This window comes from Phragmites australis, chromosome 6, assembly GCF_958298935.1.
Source record: "Phragmites australis chromosome 6, lpPhrAust1.1, whole genome shotgun sequence".
NCBI classification, from domain to species: domain Eukaryota; kingdom Viridiplantae; phylum Streptophyta; class Magnoliopsida; order Poales; family Poaceae; genus Phragmites; species Phragmites australis.
Genome location: NC_084926.1, coordinates 23,833,155 through 23,853,164, shown reverse-complemented (window position 1 = coordinate 23,853,164; position 20,010 = coordinate 23,833,155). Strand labels below are relative to the sequence as shown.

The 20,010-nt window shown below is 51.8% G+C and overlaps 1 protein-coding gene across 1 annotated transcript in view; it reads left to right on the top strand.

The window, feature by feature from the left end:
* The first annotated feature begins 387 nt into the window (after positions 1–387).
* Positions 388–20,010, top strand: part of LOC133922150 (uncharacterized) — a 29,795-nt gene continuing 10,172 nt past the window's right edge. The window contains exon 1 of the mRNA XM_062367350.1: positions 388–1,017. Coding sequence (XP_062223334.1) covers positions 694–1,017 — 324 coding nt within the window. The 5' untranslated portion in view covers positions 388–693. The remainder of the gene's footprint in view (positions 1,018–20,010) is intronic.

The window sequence follows — 20,010 nt, the reverse complement described above, 5'->3', positions numbered from 1 at the left end:
ATATAATTGCCTACGAGTGCAATGGTGGCGGATTGGTATGTATCCATGAATGTAGCGAGCCAGTCTTAAGTGTTCTAGCGTCACAACAACTGAAAAAGGCAACAAAGGCAACTTGACATCCACGATCTATCTTGTAAATAGAAATCTTACAAAAAATCTTCTATGTACTTCTTTATATTTAAAATTAATACATAACTATTAGAGAACGATTCTACTTTCATAAAAACACATCCCAAATATGGATAAAGATGCCCTATGTAGCAACACATGGCACGTTACCGAGTTGACTCAACACCAAACGGTCCCTTTCCTTTTCATCTCTTTAGGCGAGCGGAATCTGTCAATGGCGCTGTTCAAGTGCCTAGTCAGTATTTTTTTTTTAATTTGTTGTCAAGTAAACATGTTGTGCTTAATCAGATGATGAGGTAGCTCAGCAATCATCTGCAGATACTCAACCGCAGAAAATCCGCTCCTATTCTACCGCTGCCACTGGTTTCAAACTTCAAACTCCCCCGACACCAGGTCTCCGTCTCCCCACCCGAACGTTGCCACCTCCCACTCCCACCCCGAGTCGTGATCGACCTCCTCGTCTCGCCATCTCTCCTGCCGGACCAAAACCGCGAGCACCTGGGCGCACCACCTCGCCTCGCCTCACCGCCATCGCGATCTAGAGAGCTGACCGCGCGCGCGCCTATGGTGCGGCGCGGGGCGGCCGCGATGGCGGCGGCGGCGCGCGAGGAGGAGGAGTCGTCGCCGGCGCAGCGGCTAGTCGAAGCCGCGCTGCGCGGGGACGCGGCGGCCGTGGAGGCGTGCCTGGAGGCGGCCGCGGCGGAGGCAGACGTGCCAGCGGTGAGCCGCGTCGGTGTGGCGCGCCTGCGCGTGAGGTGCGCGGACGTGGCGCTGCGGGAGGAGGCAGCGGGAGAGGTGGTCGTGGAGACGCGGGAGCTGAAGACCGACGTCTCGCCGCTCTTCGCCGCCGCGCACGCCGGGCATGCCGACATCGTCCACGCCCTCCTGGTATTGATCGGTACCCGAATTCCTATCATTCCCGTTGCGTTGCGATCAGTTCAATCGAATACAAGCCAGGCATGCCGTGTCTAAGGGTGTTTAATCATCACAACGGATACTATTGTCGCATTTATGGTTAGATCAAAGGGGACGAGGAAAAATTCACCGCGCATTTCCCTTTCTTAACAAAATTTGCCGCTCTTACCTGGAGGCCTTTATTTCGAGTGGATGTGTAAAACCTTCCGAATGACTCGTCCTGTTGTTTCAGTTGCACGGTCAAGGATAAAATTAGCACAAACCATAATTGTTAAGAAGACTACGAACCAACTTTACACTTCTTTTGGCCCGGGTTGCGCATTGCTGATACTTTACTTTTGTCTTTTAAATCATTATAGTGTCGGTACCTATTCTATGAGTATTTGTGGCAGATAAATGTGGCTGTCGGATGTATCGCTGAAGTAAGTTAGTATCAGGGGTATCTTTAAACTTGTTTCCGCTGTTTGGTGTAGCGTGATGGCAACTGCTCTCCTTTGGAATGGGATGGGAAATCTTCTTAGCATGTTGTCAAATGTCAAGAAAGGGTGTGACAGGCTGCCAGCCTGAACTAATTAGAAGTGTGAGCTTTAAATTTACTTGCTCTGTTGATTTGCGTGTTTGGCTAAATTTCCGCGATATCTCCAGGAAAAAGTTGTGCTAATTGTACTAAAAAAACAGACTTCGACACATCACACATATAGGTGGATTTGTCGTACCTTTTACACTTTACCAGTGCTGCATCTAATCGATGTTGTACATTGAATCTTTCCCAGTTCCACAAGCTTACTTAAAATAGTTAATGATGGGAAATAAAGTAGATTCCTCGGACCTGATGTCCCTTTACAATTAGAATTAAGTAAATCAGTGTCTTTGTCAAGAGTACCAGATGTATATGGTGTGACTTAGCACAGCTCCAGTGCCCACATCTGATGCACCACAACACACCTTAATGCTCTTTCCAAAATCCTCAAAGGCTAAGAAATTATGTATATGGTTTATTTTGTCAATTGAATAGCATAGGTAAGTTAATTGGCCGACGAAAAATGCTTGCTTCAAAAAAATTTAATGATAGTATGTTACTGCAAAATTGTTAACGGCTTCCCACAAAATAAAATAAATGTCTACAGGAGGATTCAAGAATCAAGACCATGAAACTACTATCGTCAGATAACGAATACCACTCACATATGTGTTGCCTTGACTGGATTGTGTGTTTGGAGGCATAACCATCAATTAGACTTGGTCTCAATATATAGAATCAAACAAGGACAGAGCTAGAAAAGAATCACCGGGGAGAACAAATAGGAAGAGCTGAATATTAGAGATGCTAAATAGATAATTTTTTCTATTTTGCATGAAAGATCTAGTAACATATTGAAGAAATCATCAAACATAGAGGGTGTCATGGCTCCCCTAGAATCAGAGATGGGCCCTGGGCCTAGAATATATATACGGGTCATATACTTAACACCCCCCACCCTTCAAAATCACACATTGAGTTGATGATGCTCTCGAGTTTGTGTTTTGGTGAAGAAGTTAACAACTTGCAATTCGAACGACACATATTGAAGGGCAATAGTTTTCTGATGGTAATGAGACCAAGTAAAGGAAACATCAGCACCAATATGCTTTGTGAGTTCATGCTTCACGGGATCATTAGCAATTTGTATGGTATCGGTATTATCATATAGAAGATGTGTGAGTGTTTCACAAGCGACACCAAAATCAGCCAACAACCAGTGAAGCTATACAACCTTTGAGGTGGTAGTAGTAAGAGCTCGAAGTTATGCCTCTGTACTCGAATGTGATACAACAATCTGCTTCTTGGACTTCCCTATAAGAGGAGAAGTGATAAGAAGAATGCAATAATCAGTTACAGAACGATGATCCATCTGATCACTCGCCCAAGTGAAGTCTGAGTAAGCATAAAGCCAAAATAGACTAGAATGGGCATAGAACAAACACTAAGATGATGTCCCCCTGAAGTACCATAATACCCAAAGCAAATGACCAAAATGTAGAGATGTTGGAGCACTCACAAACTAGCTCAAAATATAAACTGCATGAGCAACATGAGATCTAGTAACTATTAGATAAACAAGACTACCCACTATACGACGATATTAAGGGTGTGCCATCAGTAGATCGTAGCTGCAGATGAAGCTCCATAGGTGCAGCAACTCTTCGAGTATCAGTAATGTCAGAGTTAGTTATGAGATCTTGAATGTATTTGGATTGAGAAAGATAGAAACCCATTTTCATAAGTCATAACTTCAATCCCCAAGAAGTAACTAATAGGGCCTAAATTAGACATCTAAAACTACTCACTCAGTTGCTTTTTCACATGAGCAACATGTTGGGGATGATCTCCCCCCCCCCTTTCGAAGGATAGCTCGAAGTCTACCGAAAGGTCCACCTGCTTGTCACTACATGTTCGTTTCAGGGACTGCAGGTGAAGGTAGTGAAGATCACGAAGTACCATCAGTCGAAGGATGTAGGCATGTCCGCAGTCCCAGCTTCCCGTGTTGGCAAAGGCGGTGGTGAGCCTTCGGCCGAAAGCCGAAGTCCATGCCAGTGGTTTTTATTGACTGCAGTGGGTGAAGGTAGCAACTGGTCATCGATCTGGAGCCGAAGGCCAGCTCGTGGCGACGGAATGGAGAAGACTTCGGCAGGTTTCCAGAGCCGAAGACTACGACTGGAAAGCGGGGCCCGCCTTAACTGCCTGGGGCAGAGTTGTGATTATGTAAATATGCTTAATTGTACCATAATGCCCCCGGATATTCCAAGGATGTAGCAGGTAAGGGGGTAGTGTCGGTGACATGGGAACCAGGGGTCCCCGAGTCCCGAGGCCAGGACAACAGACTGCCATGTGGTGCCATCCCTCGGAGACCACCTCCCCGAGGGCCATGAAGAGCCAGTTCCGGGAGGGGTGCTCGGGGCCATGAACAGTGGTCCCCGAGTACCCGGAGTTCCCCAAGGACTCGAGAAGAGGCAGTTCCGGGAGGGGTGCTCGGGACCATGAACAGTTGGCCCCAAGTACCAGAGTTCCCCGAGGACCCGAGAAGAGCCAGTTCCGGGAGAGGGCGTTCGGGGCCATGAACAGTGGTCCCCGAGTACCCAGAGTTCCCCGAGGACCTAGAAGCCCCTTGCCGGGGGACCCCACAAAGGCTCCATGGTGAGGTGTCAATCAGTAGGAGGCTCGATGCTGCATTTAAGAGGGAGCGTGGCCAGTCACATCCAACCATGCCTGTTGTACAGAGTATGTCAGTCCCAGCCACCACTTGGTAGGAAGGTGTGGGGACATTTAATGCGACGGATCCCGTCGCATGTCACCCTGCGGGGCCCATAAGGGAAATGGCTTGGAGATATCATCGCAGGGCTCGAGGCGTATCGCCTACCCCCATGTTGTGTCAGACCTGCTCTGACCGAACGAGCATGCGGGGCAGTTCGGCGGCTGCCTGGTGGGCCCCCCTGCACCTGCTAAAAGTTGGGCGTGATGGGCGACGAGACCGGCCGAAGGCGCATTTTCAACCTGTATAACATCAAACTGTAGCCCCATGATGGTTGCTTTCCATTTATGGCTCATGGGAACTCGTTCCCCCATCCTGGGCACGCCGAGCCTCCCCCGATAGGATAAAAGGGGGGGGGGGGTGCACTGAGCAGAGGGAGAGAGGTCAAAGAAGTCCAAGCCAAGTAGAAGTTCAGAGAGATTGGCACTTGAAGACCGAAGCTCAAGACTTAGACAAAAAACCGTGTAACACAAAGATCCAGAAAAAGGCATTCCAAGAGCATTAATAGAACATCATATACACAGGAGTAGGGTATTACGCTCTGTGCGGCCCGTACCTGTCTAAAATCCCTTGAGAATTTACTCTCACTCGCCGAAGATCATCCGTCCCCCCTAGATCTCATACATTCGCATTAAATCCACGTACGAGGTAGATCTAGAATCAGCCCCCCGGCCGAATCTCAAAGGGGGTCCCTCAGGATCCCCGCTTGCGATGTTCACCCACCGACAGCTGGCGCAGCCAGGTAGTGTGGTTGCATCCCTGAATCCGCCTTGTTTTCTGCAGGAAAAATGGCGAGCGGACATCATCTTTGGCGCACTGGCTCAAACTTGAGCAAAGAAGTGGAGCATGTGGCCCAGGAGGCCCCGGCTCCTGCTGTTCCTCAGCAGCAGTAGCAGTCGGCCCGTACGGTGCCTCCCTCCCTAGGGGACAATGGCGCTGGGCCCGGCAGGGCCGTCGCCGCCACAGACGGGCCGCCCAACCCTCAGCAAGCGACAAACGTCCCTGCCACAAGATCGACGTCCGTACAGCGCCGGGCGCTGTTACGACGTAGGCTCACCTTCAGTGATGCCAGCCCTGGGAGTGTTTTGCTTGCGGCGCAAGCACTCCTTAGGCACCCGCCTGTCCAGGCAGCGGGGGAAACCCCAGAGGGTCGCTGGCTGCAGGAGGTGGCAGCTTTAGTGGGCACGGCTCACCGGCAAGTACTTGCCAAAAGTGCCCGCGCCACCTCCCACAGCAGTGCAACAAGAGTCGGCCCGTCTTCGGGTGGCGGCAGAACCGGCCGGGGGGGGGGGGGGCTCCAGACGGAGTGCCACCCCCCTAGTCACAACAGGAGCTCCGCTTGCATCTCAATGAAAGGAGGGCTGTCGAGGATGCGCGTGTTACTCTCGAGCGCCACCGGGAGTCCTAGCACGAGGCCAAAGCAGAGGACCAGGCTTCCGCTATGCCGGCCCGTGACCGCCAGGGTTCCCTGGCGCGCCGGTGTCCGCCCCCCAAGGGCACTGCTGGCGCCGTGGGATACGGCACGGGCTGCCGTGCATTCACTAGTGAGCTCCGCCAGGTCAACTAGCCCACGAAGTTTCGACCAGAACTACCGGAGAAGTACGACGGGTCCATCGACCCCGTCGAGTTCCTCCAAATCTACACCACCGCCATCCAAGCGGCGGGCGGGAATGAAAAGGTGATGGCCAACTACTTCCACATGGCCTTAAGGGGCTCTGCCCGCTCTTGGCTTATGAACTTACCCCCAGGATCTATTAGCTCCTAAGATGATCTGTGCCACCAATTTGTGGCTAATTTTCAGGGCACTTTCACGTGCCGCCGGCTTGGAATTCCGTTAAGCAGCAAGAGGGGGAGATGCTGAGGCGCTTCATACAGTGTTTCCGCCAAGTTCGCAACACCATCCCGCAGATCACCCCCCATGCCATTATTGTCGCCTTTCGGTAGGGCGTCTGCGACGAGCATAAGGATGCTCGAGAAGCTATGTACGCATGAGGTCGAGACCACTGCGGAGCTTTTCGCACTGGCCGACAAGTGCGCCAAGGCGGTAGAGGCTCAGGCGTGGCATGTCCCGCGCCCTGAGCAGCCCGCTGCCGACAAAGCAGGTCATTCCTGCTCTAACAAGTGGGAAAAGAAAACGAGGAAGAAGCGTGACACTGCCCCTGTCGTGCTGGCGGAGGGCGCTGCCCTCAGGCCAACACGCCGGGCGGCTGTCGACAAGAAGCCCGCTCCCGCGAAGCTCGAGCCGGGAAAATGGTGTGAAATCCACCAAACTGACTGGCATGACCTCACTAAGTGCCGATTGGTCAAGGGCCTCGTGGAGCGGCGCCAGAAGGAGCGCGAGGAGCGCCGCAGGGGTGGCAACAACAAGGCCGCTCCTGAAAATCAAGAGCTCGGGTTCCAAGAGCCCTAGCACACTGTCGCCTTCATCGATGGAGGCACATACATGCCCTCCTCTTGTCGCTGCGTCAAGACAATGCGGCGTGAGGTGTGCTCAGCAACTCTGAGCGCTGCGGCCGCAAGGCCTCTGAAGTGGTCAGAGACCCCGATCACCTTCAGTCAGGGGTGGGGCGACTACCTCTGGTAGTGTCCCCCACCATCTGCAATGTGAAGGTCAGCGGAGTGCTGATCGATGGGGGCGCAGGCTTGAACCTCATGTCCCAGGAGGCATTCAAGAAGCTGCAGGTGCCTTCGAGGCACCTAAAGCCGTCCCTCCCCTTTTATGGGGTGACGCCAGGACAGACACTACCCCTCGGGCAAGTCGAGCTGCCCATCACCTTCGAGAGCCGGGACAATTTCCGGACGGAGAATCTCGTCTTTGATGTCGTGGAAGTCCCTCTCCCCTACAATGCAATCCTCGGGTGCCCGACGCTCGCCCGGTTCATGGTGGTGACACACTACGCCTACCTCACGGTCAAGATGCCGGGCCCTGCCAGCCCCATCTCCGTGCCCGCCGAGACCGGCAGCGCCGTCTCCTGTGCTGAGCATTTATACTCGGCCTTGGTCTCTACTCGGGCTGAGGTCGAAGGACACCCAAGGGGCTCAAGACCCTCTTCATCCAAATCGGTGGTGACCTGGGTGACAAATAGGAAAACGCGCTCGTCACCTTCCTCCGAGCTAACGCCAACGTGTTTGCATGGCAGCCATCAGATATGCCCAGGATCCCTAGGGAGGTGATCGAGCACCACCTTGCTATGCGACCAGACGCACGACCGGTGAGGCAGAAGATCCGTCGGTAGGCGCCCGAGCATCAGGAGTTCATCCGGGAGCAAGTCAGCAAGCTCCTCGACGCTGGCTTCATCCGAGAAGTCCTCCACCCAGAGTGGCTAGCAAATCCCGTCGTCGTCCCGAAGGCCAACGGCAAGCTGAGGATGTGTGTCGACTACACCGACCTCAACAAGGCTTGTCCAAAAGACCCTTTTCCTTTACCCCGCATAGATCAGATAGTCGATTCCACCGCGGGGTGCGATCTTTTGTGTTTTCTAGATGCAAATTCGGGTTATCACCAAATTCGCATGGCCAAGCAGGACGAAGAAAAAACATCTTTTATTTTTCCGGTGGGGACTTATTCCTATGTGTCAATGCCTTTTGGTTTACGCAACGCTGAATCTTCATTCCAGCGAGCCGTGCGCATTACCCTTAATACGCAGGTTGGTCGCAACATCAAAGCTTATGTCAACGACCTCGTGGTCAAGTCCTGAGACCAGGCCACCCTGCTCGAAGACTTAGCCGAGACTTTCAATAGTCTCCGCACCACCCGCCTGAAGCTCAACCCCGAGAAGTGTGTTTTCGGGGTACCCGTGGGCAAGCTCCTCGGTTTCTTGGTTTCCAGCCAAGGATCGAGGCCAATCCGGAGAAGATCCAGGCCATCGAGTAGATGCGTCCCTCTGCTCGACTCAAAGAGGTCCAGCGCCTCACTGGCTGCATGGCGGCCCTAGGGCGCTTCATCTCCAAGCTCGGGGAGCGAGGGCTCCCGCTCTTCAAATTGCTGAAGAAGATCGGTCATTTTGACTGGACACCGGAGGCCGAGCAGGCCTTCCAGGACTTGAAGAAGTATCTCACCTTACCGCCCGTACTGGTGGCCCCCTCCGAGGGCGAGCTTTTATTGCTCTACATCTTGGCCACTCCTCAGGTCATGAGCATGGTACTGGTGGTGGAGCGTGACGAGTGCTCGGGGCAAGGTGTTGGGTCCGAGCTCCCGGCCGCCCCCGAGCAACATACAGGTCTCGGGGCCCCTCCTGACCAGGGAGTCGAGCCCAAGACCTCGGCCCCTTCTGACCAGGGAGTCAAGCCTGAGACCTCGGCCAGCCCCTACCACTTCGTCGGGCTCGGGGGCTATGACCAGTCCTCAGGCGAGGCCGCAGTCCGGGCCCACCGGATACAGCAACCAGTGTACTTCGTCAGTGAAGTCCTCCGTGACGCCAAGACGAGATACCCCTAAGCCCAGAAGATGCTTTATATAGTGCTCATCGCTTCCAGGAAGCTGTGTCACTACTTCCAGGTGCACAAGGTCTCGGTGGTAACCACATACCCACTAGGGCCGATCCTGTGGAACCGAGAAGGCACACTGGGCGTATCGTCAAGTGGGCGGTTGAACTCGCAAAATTTGATCTGCACTTCGTCAGCCGCCAAGCAATCAAAAGCCAGGCTCTGGCCGACTTCGTGGTAGAGTGGACGCCGGTCCTCGAGATCGACAATGAAAAGTTGTCCGCATACCCCAAGCAAGATGGGCCCAGGTACTAGGTCATGCACTTTGACGGCTCCCTCACGCTGAAAGGCGCGGGGGCTAGAGTGGTGCTCACCTCCCCAATGGGTGAAGTACTCCAGTATGTCGTGCAGTTGCATTTCCGAGTGACCAACAATATGGCGGAATACGAGGGCCTCATCGCTGGCCTCCGAGCAGCGGTGGGTCTCGGGATCCGGCGGCTGCTCGTTAAGGGAGACTCCCAGCTAGTGGTCAACCAAGTATCCAAGGAATACCAGTGCGCAGACCCGCAGATGGCGGCGTACGTGACGGAAGTCAGGAGGCTGGAGAGGCACTTCGACGGCCTGGAGCTGTGGCACATACCTCACCGCGACAACGCTCTGGCCGATGACCTCTCCCGCCTGGCCTTTGCCCGGGCACACGTCCCAGCCGAAACCTTTGAAGAAAGGCTCACACGGCCATCCGTCCTGCCTGCCGACCAGGATGAAGGGGAACCCTCGAGCCTAGTTGGGGGAACCCATGTCGCACCCTTAGTGGGAAGTCCCGTCAGGGTGCCGCCACCCAGCGAGTGCGCAGCGCTTGCCCGTAGTTCTCAGGAGGCCTTGTGGATCGACGAGATCCGAGGGTACTTGAAAGAAAATATCCTTCCCGAGGATGATGCCTCTATGGAGAGGATTGCACAGTAATCCAAACACTATGCCATTGTAGATGGGGATCTCTACCGGCGCGGCACGGACGGTGTCCTCCTGAAATGCATCACCCGGGCAGAAGGTAGTGAGCTTCTCACTGAGATCCACGAGGGCGAGTGCGGTGGACATGCATCATTCCGCACGCTAGTCCGAAAGGCCTTTCGGCAAGGTTTTTACTGGCCTACAACTCTCCAAGACGCTTTCGAGTCCTGAGGTTAGGACAGCAGATTGCCACGTGGCACCATCCATCGGAGACCACCTCCCCGAGGGCTGTGAAGAGCCAGTTTTGGGAGGGGTGCTCGGGGCCATGAACAGTGGTCCCCGAGTACCCAGAGTTCCCCGAGGACCCGAGAAGAGCCAGTTCCGGAAGGGGTGCTCGGGGCCATGAACAGTGGTCCCCGAGTACCCAGAGTTCCCTGAGGACCCAAGAAGAGGCAGTTCCAGGAGGGGTGCTCGGGGCCATGAACAGTGGTCCCTGAGTACCCATAGTTCCCTGAGGACCCGAGAAGAGGCAGTTCCGAGAGGGGTGCTCGGGGCCATGAACAGTTGGCCCCGAGTACCCAAAGTTCCCTGAGGACCCGAGAAGAGCCAGTTCCAGGAGAGGGCGCTCGGGGCCATAAATAGTGGTCCCCGAGTATCCAGAGTTCCCCGAGGACCTGAGAAGCCCCTTGCTGGTGGACCCCACAAAGGCTCCATGGTGAGGTGTCAATCGGTGGGAGTCTCGATGCTGCATTTAAGAGGGAGCATGGCCAGTCACATCCAACCACTCCCCCCCACGCCTGTTGTACAGAGTACGTCAGTCCCAGCCACCGCTTGGCAGGAAGGCATGGGGACATTTAATGCGATGGGTCCTCTCGCACGTCACCCTGCAGGGCCCATAAGGAAAACGACTTGGAGATATCGTCACTGGGCTCGAGGAGTATCACCTGCCCCCTTGTTGTGTCAGACGTGCTCTGACCGAGCGAGCATGCAGGGCAGTTCGGTGGCTGCCCAGTGCCCCCCCGGTGCACTTGCTAAAAGTTGGGCGTGTTGGGCGATGAGACCGGCCGAAGGCGCATTTTTAACCCCTGTAACATCAAACTGTAGCCTCATAATGGTTGCTTTCCATTTATGGCTCATGGGAACTCGTGCCCCCGTCCTGGGCACACCAAGCCTCCGCCGATAGGATAAAACGGGGGGTGCACTACACAGACGGAGAGAGGTCGAAGAAGTCCAAGCCAAGTAGAAGCTCAGAGAGATCGGAACTTGAAGACTGAAGCTCAAGACTTAGACAAAAAACCTTGTAACACAGAGATCCAGAAAAAGGCATTCCAAGAGCATTAATAGCACATCATATACACAGGAATAGGGTATTACGCTCCGTGTGGCCCGAACCTGTCTAAAATCCCTTGAGCATTTACTCTCACTAGTAGACGATCATCCATCCCACCTAGATCTCATACATTCGCATTAAATCCACGTACGAGGTAGATCCAGAATCAGTCCCCCGGCCGAATCTCAAAGGGGGTCCCTCAGGATCCCCGCTTGCGGTGTTCACCCACCGACAGGTAGGAACTGTAAACCACTCTTAGAGTGGTTGAGTATAGGCTATAAATAGGGCTATACTGTATCCGAGAGGTGGGTGAAAATAGTTCTACCCCAAGCGCATGTCACCCTGTGGACCCTTCGGCATTTCCGTGAGCGAAGGTCCACCCTATCCGGGATTTTGGTCCCAACAGTTGGCGCTAACCGCGGGGATCGAACCCATCAAAGCCATGCCACCTAAGAAGACGAAGCTAATCGGTACAGTGAAGGCACTGCCAGAACCTTCGGCTGTGGCTGTGGCTTCGGTCGAAAGACCCCCTTTGGCGCTGCCAGGGTCGAGCAATGCTTCGGCCGGCAGAGCTTCGGGCGGACGCAAGCAATGCTACGGCGTTGAAGTAGTGCCACCTGGAAGCATTGATGACAGAAATGGAGAAGCCGTCCAGATAAATGCGGAGCCGGTGCGGGTCACGGAAACAAGCGATCGTGCACGCTTCGAGCCTTCGGCAAAAGAAGGGGGGAAGGTGCGGGATGAAGAGTGGGAAGACTTGGATGACTTCGCAGAATATGAAAACAAAGACGAAACACAGGAGGAAGGGACAGCCAGGCTAGAGGCTGAAGAGCTGGAAAGGGAGATTGTGCAGAAGAAGCGCACGTTAGATAGCCTGGCAGTGAGCCGAAAAGCTGCAGACTATCAAAGACGGGCAGAGGAAGCTAGGAAAACATTGGAAAAAAATGCAAGAGGAAATCAATATAATACACCGAGCAGAGGGAATGTCTCGCCAAGTGACACCGCCCGAAGACACGGCATGAGCTTCGCAGGACCTTCGGTGGCGGTCGTCCGTGGGAGACCCAGAATCTCGGCTAGCCATGGATCTGCATAACCAGCCGTGACCAGTGAGCTTCAAAATGCCTAGAGTAGTAATGTTTGATGGGGAGTTAGACCCAAGGGAATTCGTAATGAGCTTCGAAGCGGTTGTCGAGTCTGCCAGAGGAGACGGTGCAACATTGGTGAAGGCCTTCGTATTGGCTGTAAAAGGGATAGCAAGATCTTGGTACTCTACGTTGCCCCTGGGATCCATATACTCATGGGAGCAATTGCGTAATGCCCTGTACAGCAACTTTTAGGGAAATCGGGCAGACAAGATCACCACAAGTGACCTCTTCGCACTAAAGCAATAACCAACAGAAACATTGCAGAGCTATATGCACCAATTCAAGCACATACGTTGCCAAGTGAAGGGGCTGAGCGAAGACACAATCATCAATGCGGCAATACAAGGCTTCAGAGGGGGACTATTAGTAGGAAAGCTTAAAAGAAAAAGACCCGGGAGTGTACAAGAGCTGCTCAATAAGATGGAAGAATACGCGAGATCTAAGCTCGATCATCTTCGAAGGAAAAATCAAATGATAGCCTCCAAAACAATAAAAACAAATGCATCAGCCAGAGAGGCAAGCACTAGCAACCCTAGAGACAGATTGCGGCAAGCGAGGAAATCCAAAGCATCTGACTATACAAGGCAAAAAGAAGTCAATTGGATAGACTCCAGCCCATTTGAAGTCGCTCAAGTGGCAGGTGAAGCTCAAAGTGCGGCTACTCGAGGAGGCCGAACCAGTAGAGGAAGGGGCCGCGGAGGCCGAGGTGGACGAGTCCCGCTGGACCCGATCATGTTTTACTGCGAGCTGCATGGTGAAGGGGTCGGCCACAGGACCAAGCAGTGCTCACAGGTCATGGCCATGAAAGAGAGCTTGGCGAAGCAATCCTTCGTTCAAGCAAGAACCATTCACCACGTAGCAAGTTTTAGGAGAAGGAAGCATTGGAAAACCCCAACCCGAGCACGACGTCTGCCAACCAATGGCGACTGATGCTGGCACCACAATATGCCTCTGCAGCCTCGGCTCAGCTGTATCAAATGAGGCAAATGACCCTCCAAGGGGAGCTACCTCCGCCACCACCAAGGCCTGCGATCGAAGCACAACCAGAGAGCAGTAAGTCCATGAACACGGTAAATCTTGCATACAATGTGGTGTTAGCGATCTCAGGAGGATCTAACCAACAGACAGAATCTAACAGATAGCGAAAAAAATACGTGCGAAGGGTCAACCACGTTGGTGTGGGGCCAACGTACATTCATTCAAGGTGGTCCAACGTTCCCATTACATTCTCGCAAGATGACATGAGGGTCTTAGATCACCCACACACAAATGCCTTCGTTATCACAGCAAACATCTCGGGAAATGAAGTGCATAGAATCTTGATAGATGGAAGAAGCTCAGCAGATATCATCTTCGCGGATGCCTTCGACAAAATGGGTCTACATCCCTGAATCAAGTTGGATGACCATTACAAGTCTTCGGCGGGAATGCAATCAACGCTCTGGGAAAGATAACAATCCCAGTGTCATTTGGCGAAGGGACGAATTTTCTGACCGAAGATATTACCTTCGATGTGGTTGAAATTAATTACCCATACAATGCGATACTTGGTAGGGGAGTCTTGAACACATTGGTAGCAATACTGCACCACGTGTATTTCTGAATGATGATGCCTGGTCCTGGAGGCGTCATAACGGTGCTTGGAGACCAGCGAGTGGCCCGACGAATCGAAGTGGGAATCACTCCAGGACGGCGAAATGTCCACATGGTGACGGAACCTTCGGTAAATCGAGAGGAGAGCGATATCCAGCCGAAGATGAACAAAGCAGCGAAGGCTGTATCGGAGGGAGCAACCAGAATAGTGCCACTACATCAAGAAAAACCAGATAAAAAGGTCACCATAGGAGCGGAGGCCCCAGAGGGGGACCACCAACAACTCATAATGTTTCTCCGCAGCAATGAGGATGTCTTTGCTTGGTCTCCGAAGGACCTACAAGGAGTAAGTAGGGAAATCATTCAGCACAGCTTAAATGTAGATCCCAATGCGAAGCCAAGGAAGCAAAAGCTTAGAAAAGCTTCGAGTGAAAGGGAAGAAGCAGCAAAGGCTGAGGTAAAAAAGCTGCTCGATGCCGGAGTGATACGTGAAGTGTTGCACTCAGAGTGGCTAGCTAACCCAGTGTTAGTCAAGAAAAGCAACGGGAAGTTGAGAATGTGCGTTGACTTCACAGACTTGAACATGGCTTGTCTGAAGGATGATTTCCCATTACCTAGAATCAATCAGCTGGTGGATTCCGCGGCTGTTTGAGAGATGTTAAGTTTGCTAGATGCATACTCGGGGTACCACCAGGTCTGGATGGTAAAGGAAGATGAGGAGAAGATGAGTTTCAGGACCTCCTTCGGCATACACTGCTTTGTGAGGATGCCCTTCGGACTCCGAAATGCTGGCGCAACCTTCACCAAGTTGGTGCAAACAGTGCTAAGCTCACAGGTAGGGCGAAATGTCCTAGCTTACGTTGATGACATAGTGGACAAAAGTGCAAGAAGAAGCCAGCATCTCGAAGACCTGCGTGACACATTTGGAAGCTTGCGAAGGGTGGGACTAAGATTGAATCCAGAAAAGTGCGCCTTCGGAGTACAATCCGGAAGACTATTAGGGTTCTTGGGGTCGAAGAGAGGCATCGATGTGGAACCCCAAAAGATAGAGGCGATAATATGAAACCTCCACAAAAAAGAAAGCAAGCACAACGCTTGGCAGGGAGGTTAGCAGCACTAAACTGGTTCATTACAAAATCTGCAGAGCAAAGTCTACCTTTCTTCAAAATGTTGAAAAGCTCCAACCTATTCAGATGGGGTGCGGAGCAACAAGAAGCCTTCGATGAATTGAAAACTATCTGGTGAAGCTCATAACCCTTTCCAGCCCCGATCCAGGAGCAAATTTGTTGTTATACATAGCGGCATCCCCTTTGGTAGTGAGCGCTGTACTCGTTCAGGAAAGACACGAAGACAACAAATTACGACAGTTCCCAATATACTATGTGTCAGGAGCTCTCGCAAGCCCAAAGAGGCTCTATACCGAACTGGAAAAGGTAGCATAGGCACTCGTCATGGCATCTCGCAAGCTTCACCATTATTTCACAGCTCACAAGATCACAGTACCAACTTCCCTGCCCCTTCATGACATATTTGAGAACAGAGAAGCTATAGGAAGAATGGCGAAATGGGCAGCAGAAGTCGCCCCATTCATGATTGTTTTTGTGGCAAGAACATCGTTGAAATTGCAAGCGTTAGCAGATTTCGTAGCAGAATGGATTCCACTAACCGAAGCCCCAGAAGAAGAACCGTCAGAACCGGTCTGGATCGCGTATTGCGCTAGGGTGTGGGGAGCTACAGGAGCAGGCGTGGCTGCGGTATTATCCTCACCTTCGGGCGCAAAGTTAAGATATGCCACCAGATTAGAATTTTGGTCTACAAATAATACCGCGAAGTATGAAGTTGTCCTCCTTGGACTTCGCAAGGCGAAGGCTTTGGGTGCCCGAAGGGTGCTGGTTAAAACAGACTCCAAGGTAATAGCAAGCCAAATCGACAAGACGTTTCAGGCAAAAGAACCAGAGCTTGTTAAGTATAAGGCAGTAGTCCGAAGAATGGAAAAGTACTTCCTGGGGTTCACAGTCAAGAATATATCGAGAAATGACAACTTCGAAGCAGATGAGCTAGCCAAAGCCGCTGCGCAAAATCTACCTATACCACAAGATGTATTCTACCAAAAGCTAACCGAGCTAGCCGCCGACAACACTTCGTGACCAGCGCGTTCCGTTGCTATGATCGAAAGTGAAGATTGGCGCTCTCCGATAATGGCTTATCTTCGTGGTTATCACAAACCCGAGGATAATGTTGAGGTAAGCGTATGGCCCAGAGAGCTAGAAATTACAAAATTATGGGAAACAATTTGTACAAGGCTGGAGTCTGTGCACCATGGTTGCGATGCATATCCTAGGAAGAAGGACAAAATCGACTAAAAGAAATTCACGGTGGACTGTGTGGTTCACATGTGGGTACACGAGCCTTAGTTGGAAAAGTATACAGACAGAGCTTCTTTTGGCTGAAGGCGATCAGTGATGCGGATTACATAGTCCGAAGTTGTCAACAGTGTCAGTTCTGGGCAAAGGGGTCAAGCAAGCCTTCAGCAAAAACACAACTAATCCCACCAGTTTAGCCGTAACGCGTTGGGGCATTGACATTATCGGCCAGCTGCCAGCCGCTCCAGGAAATTTGCGATATGCCATCGTTGCGGTTGAGTACTTCTCCAAATGGGTGGATGCAATGCCGCTCATAAACATAATATCTCAAAATATCCAGAAATTCCTGTGCCAGAACGTCATATGCCGTTTCAAAGTCCCGCGCAAAGTAACAGTAGACAACGGGACCCAATTTGACAGTACAGGATTCAGACAATTTTGCGAAGGACTGGGGATCAAAGTCCTTTTCGCATCTGTATACCACCCACAGTCTAATGGAGCCGTCGAAAGAGCAAACGGCATCATCTTCACTGGTGTCACGAAGCACCTGCAGGGCCTGACCAAAGGGAAATGGGTCGAAGAGTTGCCCAAAGTCTTATGGTCTATAAGAACAACAGTAGCAAGACCAACTGGTTTCACACCGTTTCGCCTCCTCTTCGGAGAGGAGGCAATGACATCAGAAGAATGCAAGAACAAATCATTTAGGGTCGTAAATGAACCAGAGCAATGCGAAAAGTCAACGTCAAAGGATGCCCTTGAGGAAGTGAGATTGCAAGCCACCAAAAATTTGGGAAGGTATCAAGAGGAGACAAGAAAGTGGAGAGACAAGAAGATATACGTAAAGAACTTCGTCTCGGGAGATTTGGTGCTGCGAAGACTCGGTAATACCTCACCGGTGGGAAAACTACAGAGCAAATGGGACGGTCCCTTCTTAGTCAAAAGGTCGTTAAGACCCGGCTCATATCACTTGGCTAATATGGAGGGCGAGGAGCTACCGCATACTTGGAATGCGGACAACCTTCGCAAGTTCTATGCGTAACAGCGATGGAGGCCTTCGCGCATCTCGGCAACGAGTCTGTGCAAAAGTGAAGTTTGTGTAATTTTCTTTATGCAATTTTTAATTTCATATAATCAAATTGTATGGGAACTGCACTCTTTTCCTCACAGGGGGACCCCTTCGTTAGGGCGTAAGATTTTTAACGAGGCAGGAACCCTTGTAAACATCGATATAGTAGAAATACCCCCAGAAAAGATCGCTTGTTCTAAGTATTGATAACTTGTCATCAAAGTGTGCCAGCCTCTCAGAGCAGGGTGGCACACCAATCGACGAGTGAAGGGCCGCAAATAGACGGCACAACTAGAGGTGCAAAGTGTCAATGAAAAAGACGTACACTTTTGACCTTGAAAAATAAATAAAAAAGGCCGAAGTGTCGCTCGACCTAAGAGAAGGCGACACACTTCGAGCTAAAAAGTCGGGGGCTAAGAGTGCCTGCTCTTGCATCGAAGGAAAAATGAACCTTTGGAATAAAGGTCGAAGTGTTGCTCGACCTAAGAGAAGGTGACGCACTTTGAGCTAAAAAGTCGGGGGCTAAGAGTGCCTGCTCCCGCACTGAAGGAAAAACGAACCTTCGAAATAAAAGCCGAAGTGTCGCTTGACATAACAGAAGGTGACGCCTGCTCTCAAACAAAAATAATAAATTTTTATCAGCCGAAGATACTTGCGACCAAAAATCGGGGGGGGGGGGGGACGACATTCTCGAAAAAGCACTTCTCTGGCAGTCGCAGGTAGCTGCTGTGAAAAATCAGGGAAATGGCGCTATCCAATCTTAAAAATTCATCGCTGCTAAAGCTTCACCCCAAATAAATAATCGAGAATATCATTCACCGAAGAAGACTTCGCTCAAGTAAGCGAGAAAGCATTCCTAACATCCGAAAGCATTGCAAAACGCCACAATGTCACTTCAAGCGCAGTGCCACCAAAGTAAATGACCCTTTATTCCGCAAAGCGGTCAATGTCAGGACCAATAAAATCCTTATACCACCGACTAAAAACAAATTGAAAGCCTATGCCTTGACTTGCATGAAAACGCATGGTTGGGTCCAAAGGGGACCCAACATGAGTCGAAGCTGATGGAGACACACGAAGGGCATCTTCGCCTTTGGTGTGTTCAACTAGTTGCGAAGAGGGCCCACGGCGGTAGCAAAGCTATAGCTGGTGAAGTGGGAGCCCGTCGTCGTCTTCGGGATCAATCTTCGGCTCAATGAGCATAGGCGGACGCTCGACGTCTCCGCGCGCAGTACAGCGCAAGTTGCGCTCAGCTCGGCGGTTAACTAATGCCGAAGGGCTAAAAGATTTCCAAAATGCTTTAGTCCTAGTATTCATGGCATCGTATGCCTTACACTTCGCATGCCAGTACCGCTCGAACTCAACATCCGGATGACAATAGTGAAACGATTCCCAGCAAGACCAAGACACAAAAAAATTGTCCCTCATCATGGTAACGGGGACAGCCTCTTCGGCTACATGCGCAGTGTCCGAAGGGAGGACCTGCGCAGGGAGCGCAACAAGTCAAAAACATTTTTTAACAAATATAATATTATATATTACATCGTCAATGTATGATACATCGCCCCATCAGATAAGGAAAACTCAATAAATAAAATGACGCTTCGCGCTGAGTCATCCCACCTTCCCGGTTTCTTTGGCCGCCGCGGCGGTAGCTTTAGACAAGAGATCATCCCTCGCCTTCGCCTACAAAAGAAATATTTCTTAAAAGAGTGCACGACCAAGAAGACAACAAAACCGTTGATATGAAGCAACGTACTCGCTGGTGGTTGATCTCCGCTTCTCGGAGGGCGAGCTCGCGACCATGTTTGCACCAATAATTGGTGATAAACGATTGGGCAGTGGCCTTCAACACCCTCGTAACGGCCGAAGTCGACATGTCCATCGGGTACCAGAAGGTGGACTTTTGAAGCACGGTATGATGGTCACAACCCATCATTTCAATCGACTGGACAAGGCTTCGGGCGACAACCATCGCGCAAAAGTTGCCATATAACTGAACGGCTGGGAGAAGGCTCCCGCTGGTTTCATTAATCCAACTTATAAGACCACCCAACCCGACAATGTTGTGTGTTGGGGGGCGTGGCCGAGGCACCAATCCCATCGAAATTATTGTTGATAGCTTCTCATGCAGCGACAGCCTTCGGCTCTAGCTCCCTAAGCACGTTTAAAGCATCTTCGGAAAGAGCCTTCGCCTCACTCAGCTCTTCTTGCAGCCGCTGTGTCTTAGCGCTCTCTGTGGTGCAAAGCACTTGCAGGTCACACACTTGCGCTTCAGAGGATTGCAAGTTTTGGTGCAAGTATTTGACTTCCTCGTCAGCCACTTGTTTCTCCGAGCGAAGGGCGCTAAGTTCCTTCTCAAGTTGCTCTAAGCACGACTCAGCTTCCCTTGATCGGTGTGAAAACCCCAACTTCAGAGGACGGGGATCCTAGGTGCCTTCTGGAGTCTCTCGCCTTTGCACATCACGCGGCGTGGCCGAACCCTCCGGAGACGCATCTTCGTGGACAGCATCGGAGGCAACTTCGCGCGGCCTTTTCCGAAGGGCAAGCGCCTTCTTTTTTGGCCTCCCTGCGGCGATCGCTCGGGCTGTTTTCTTTTCTTCAAGGTTCCGGTGGGAACCTCTTCGCCGGCGTCTTCTGCCAGGGAGCCCTCTCCAGGACCCTGCAGAACCGCACTAGCCTTCGGCCTCTCCCGGTACGAAAGACACCTATATTCCAAGACTCGATTGAGTCTTCGAACAAGGCCTTGTTCGGCGCATAACTGGGCTTCACTCGGTGTAAATTTTCCAACAAGCATTGTAGCTTT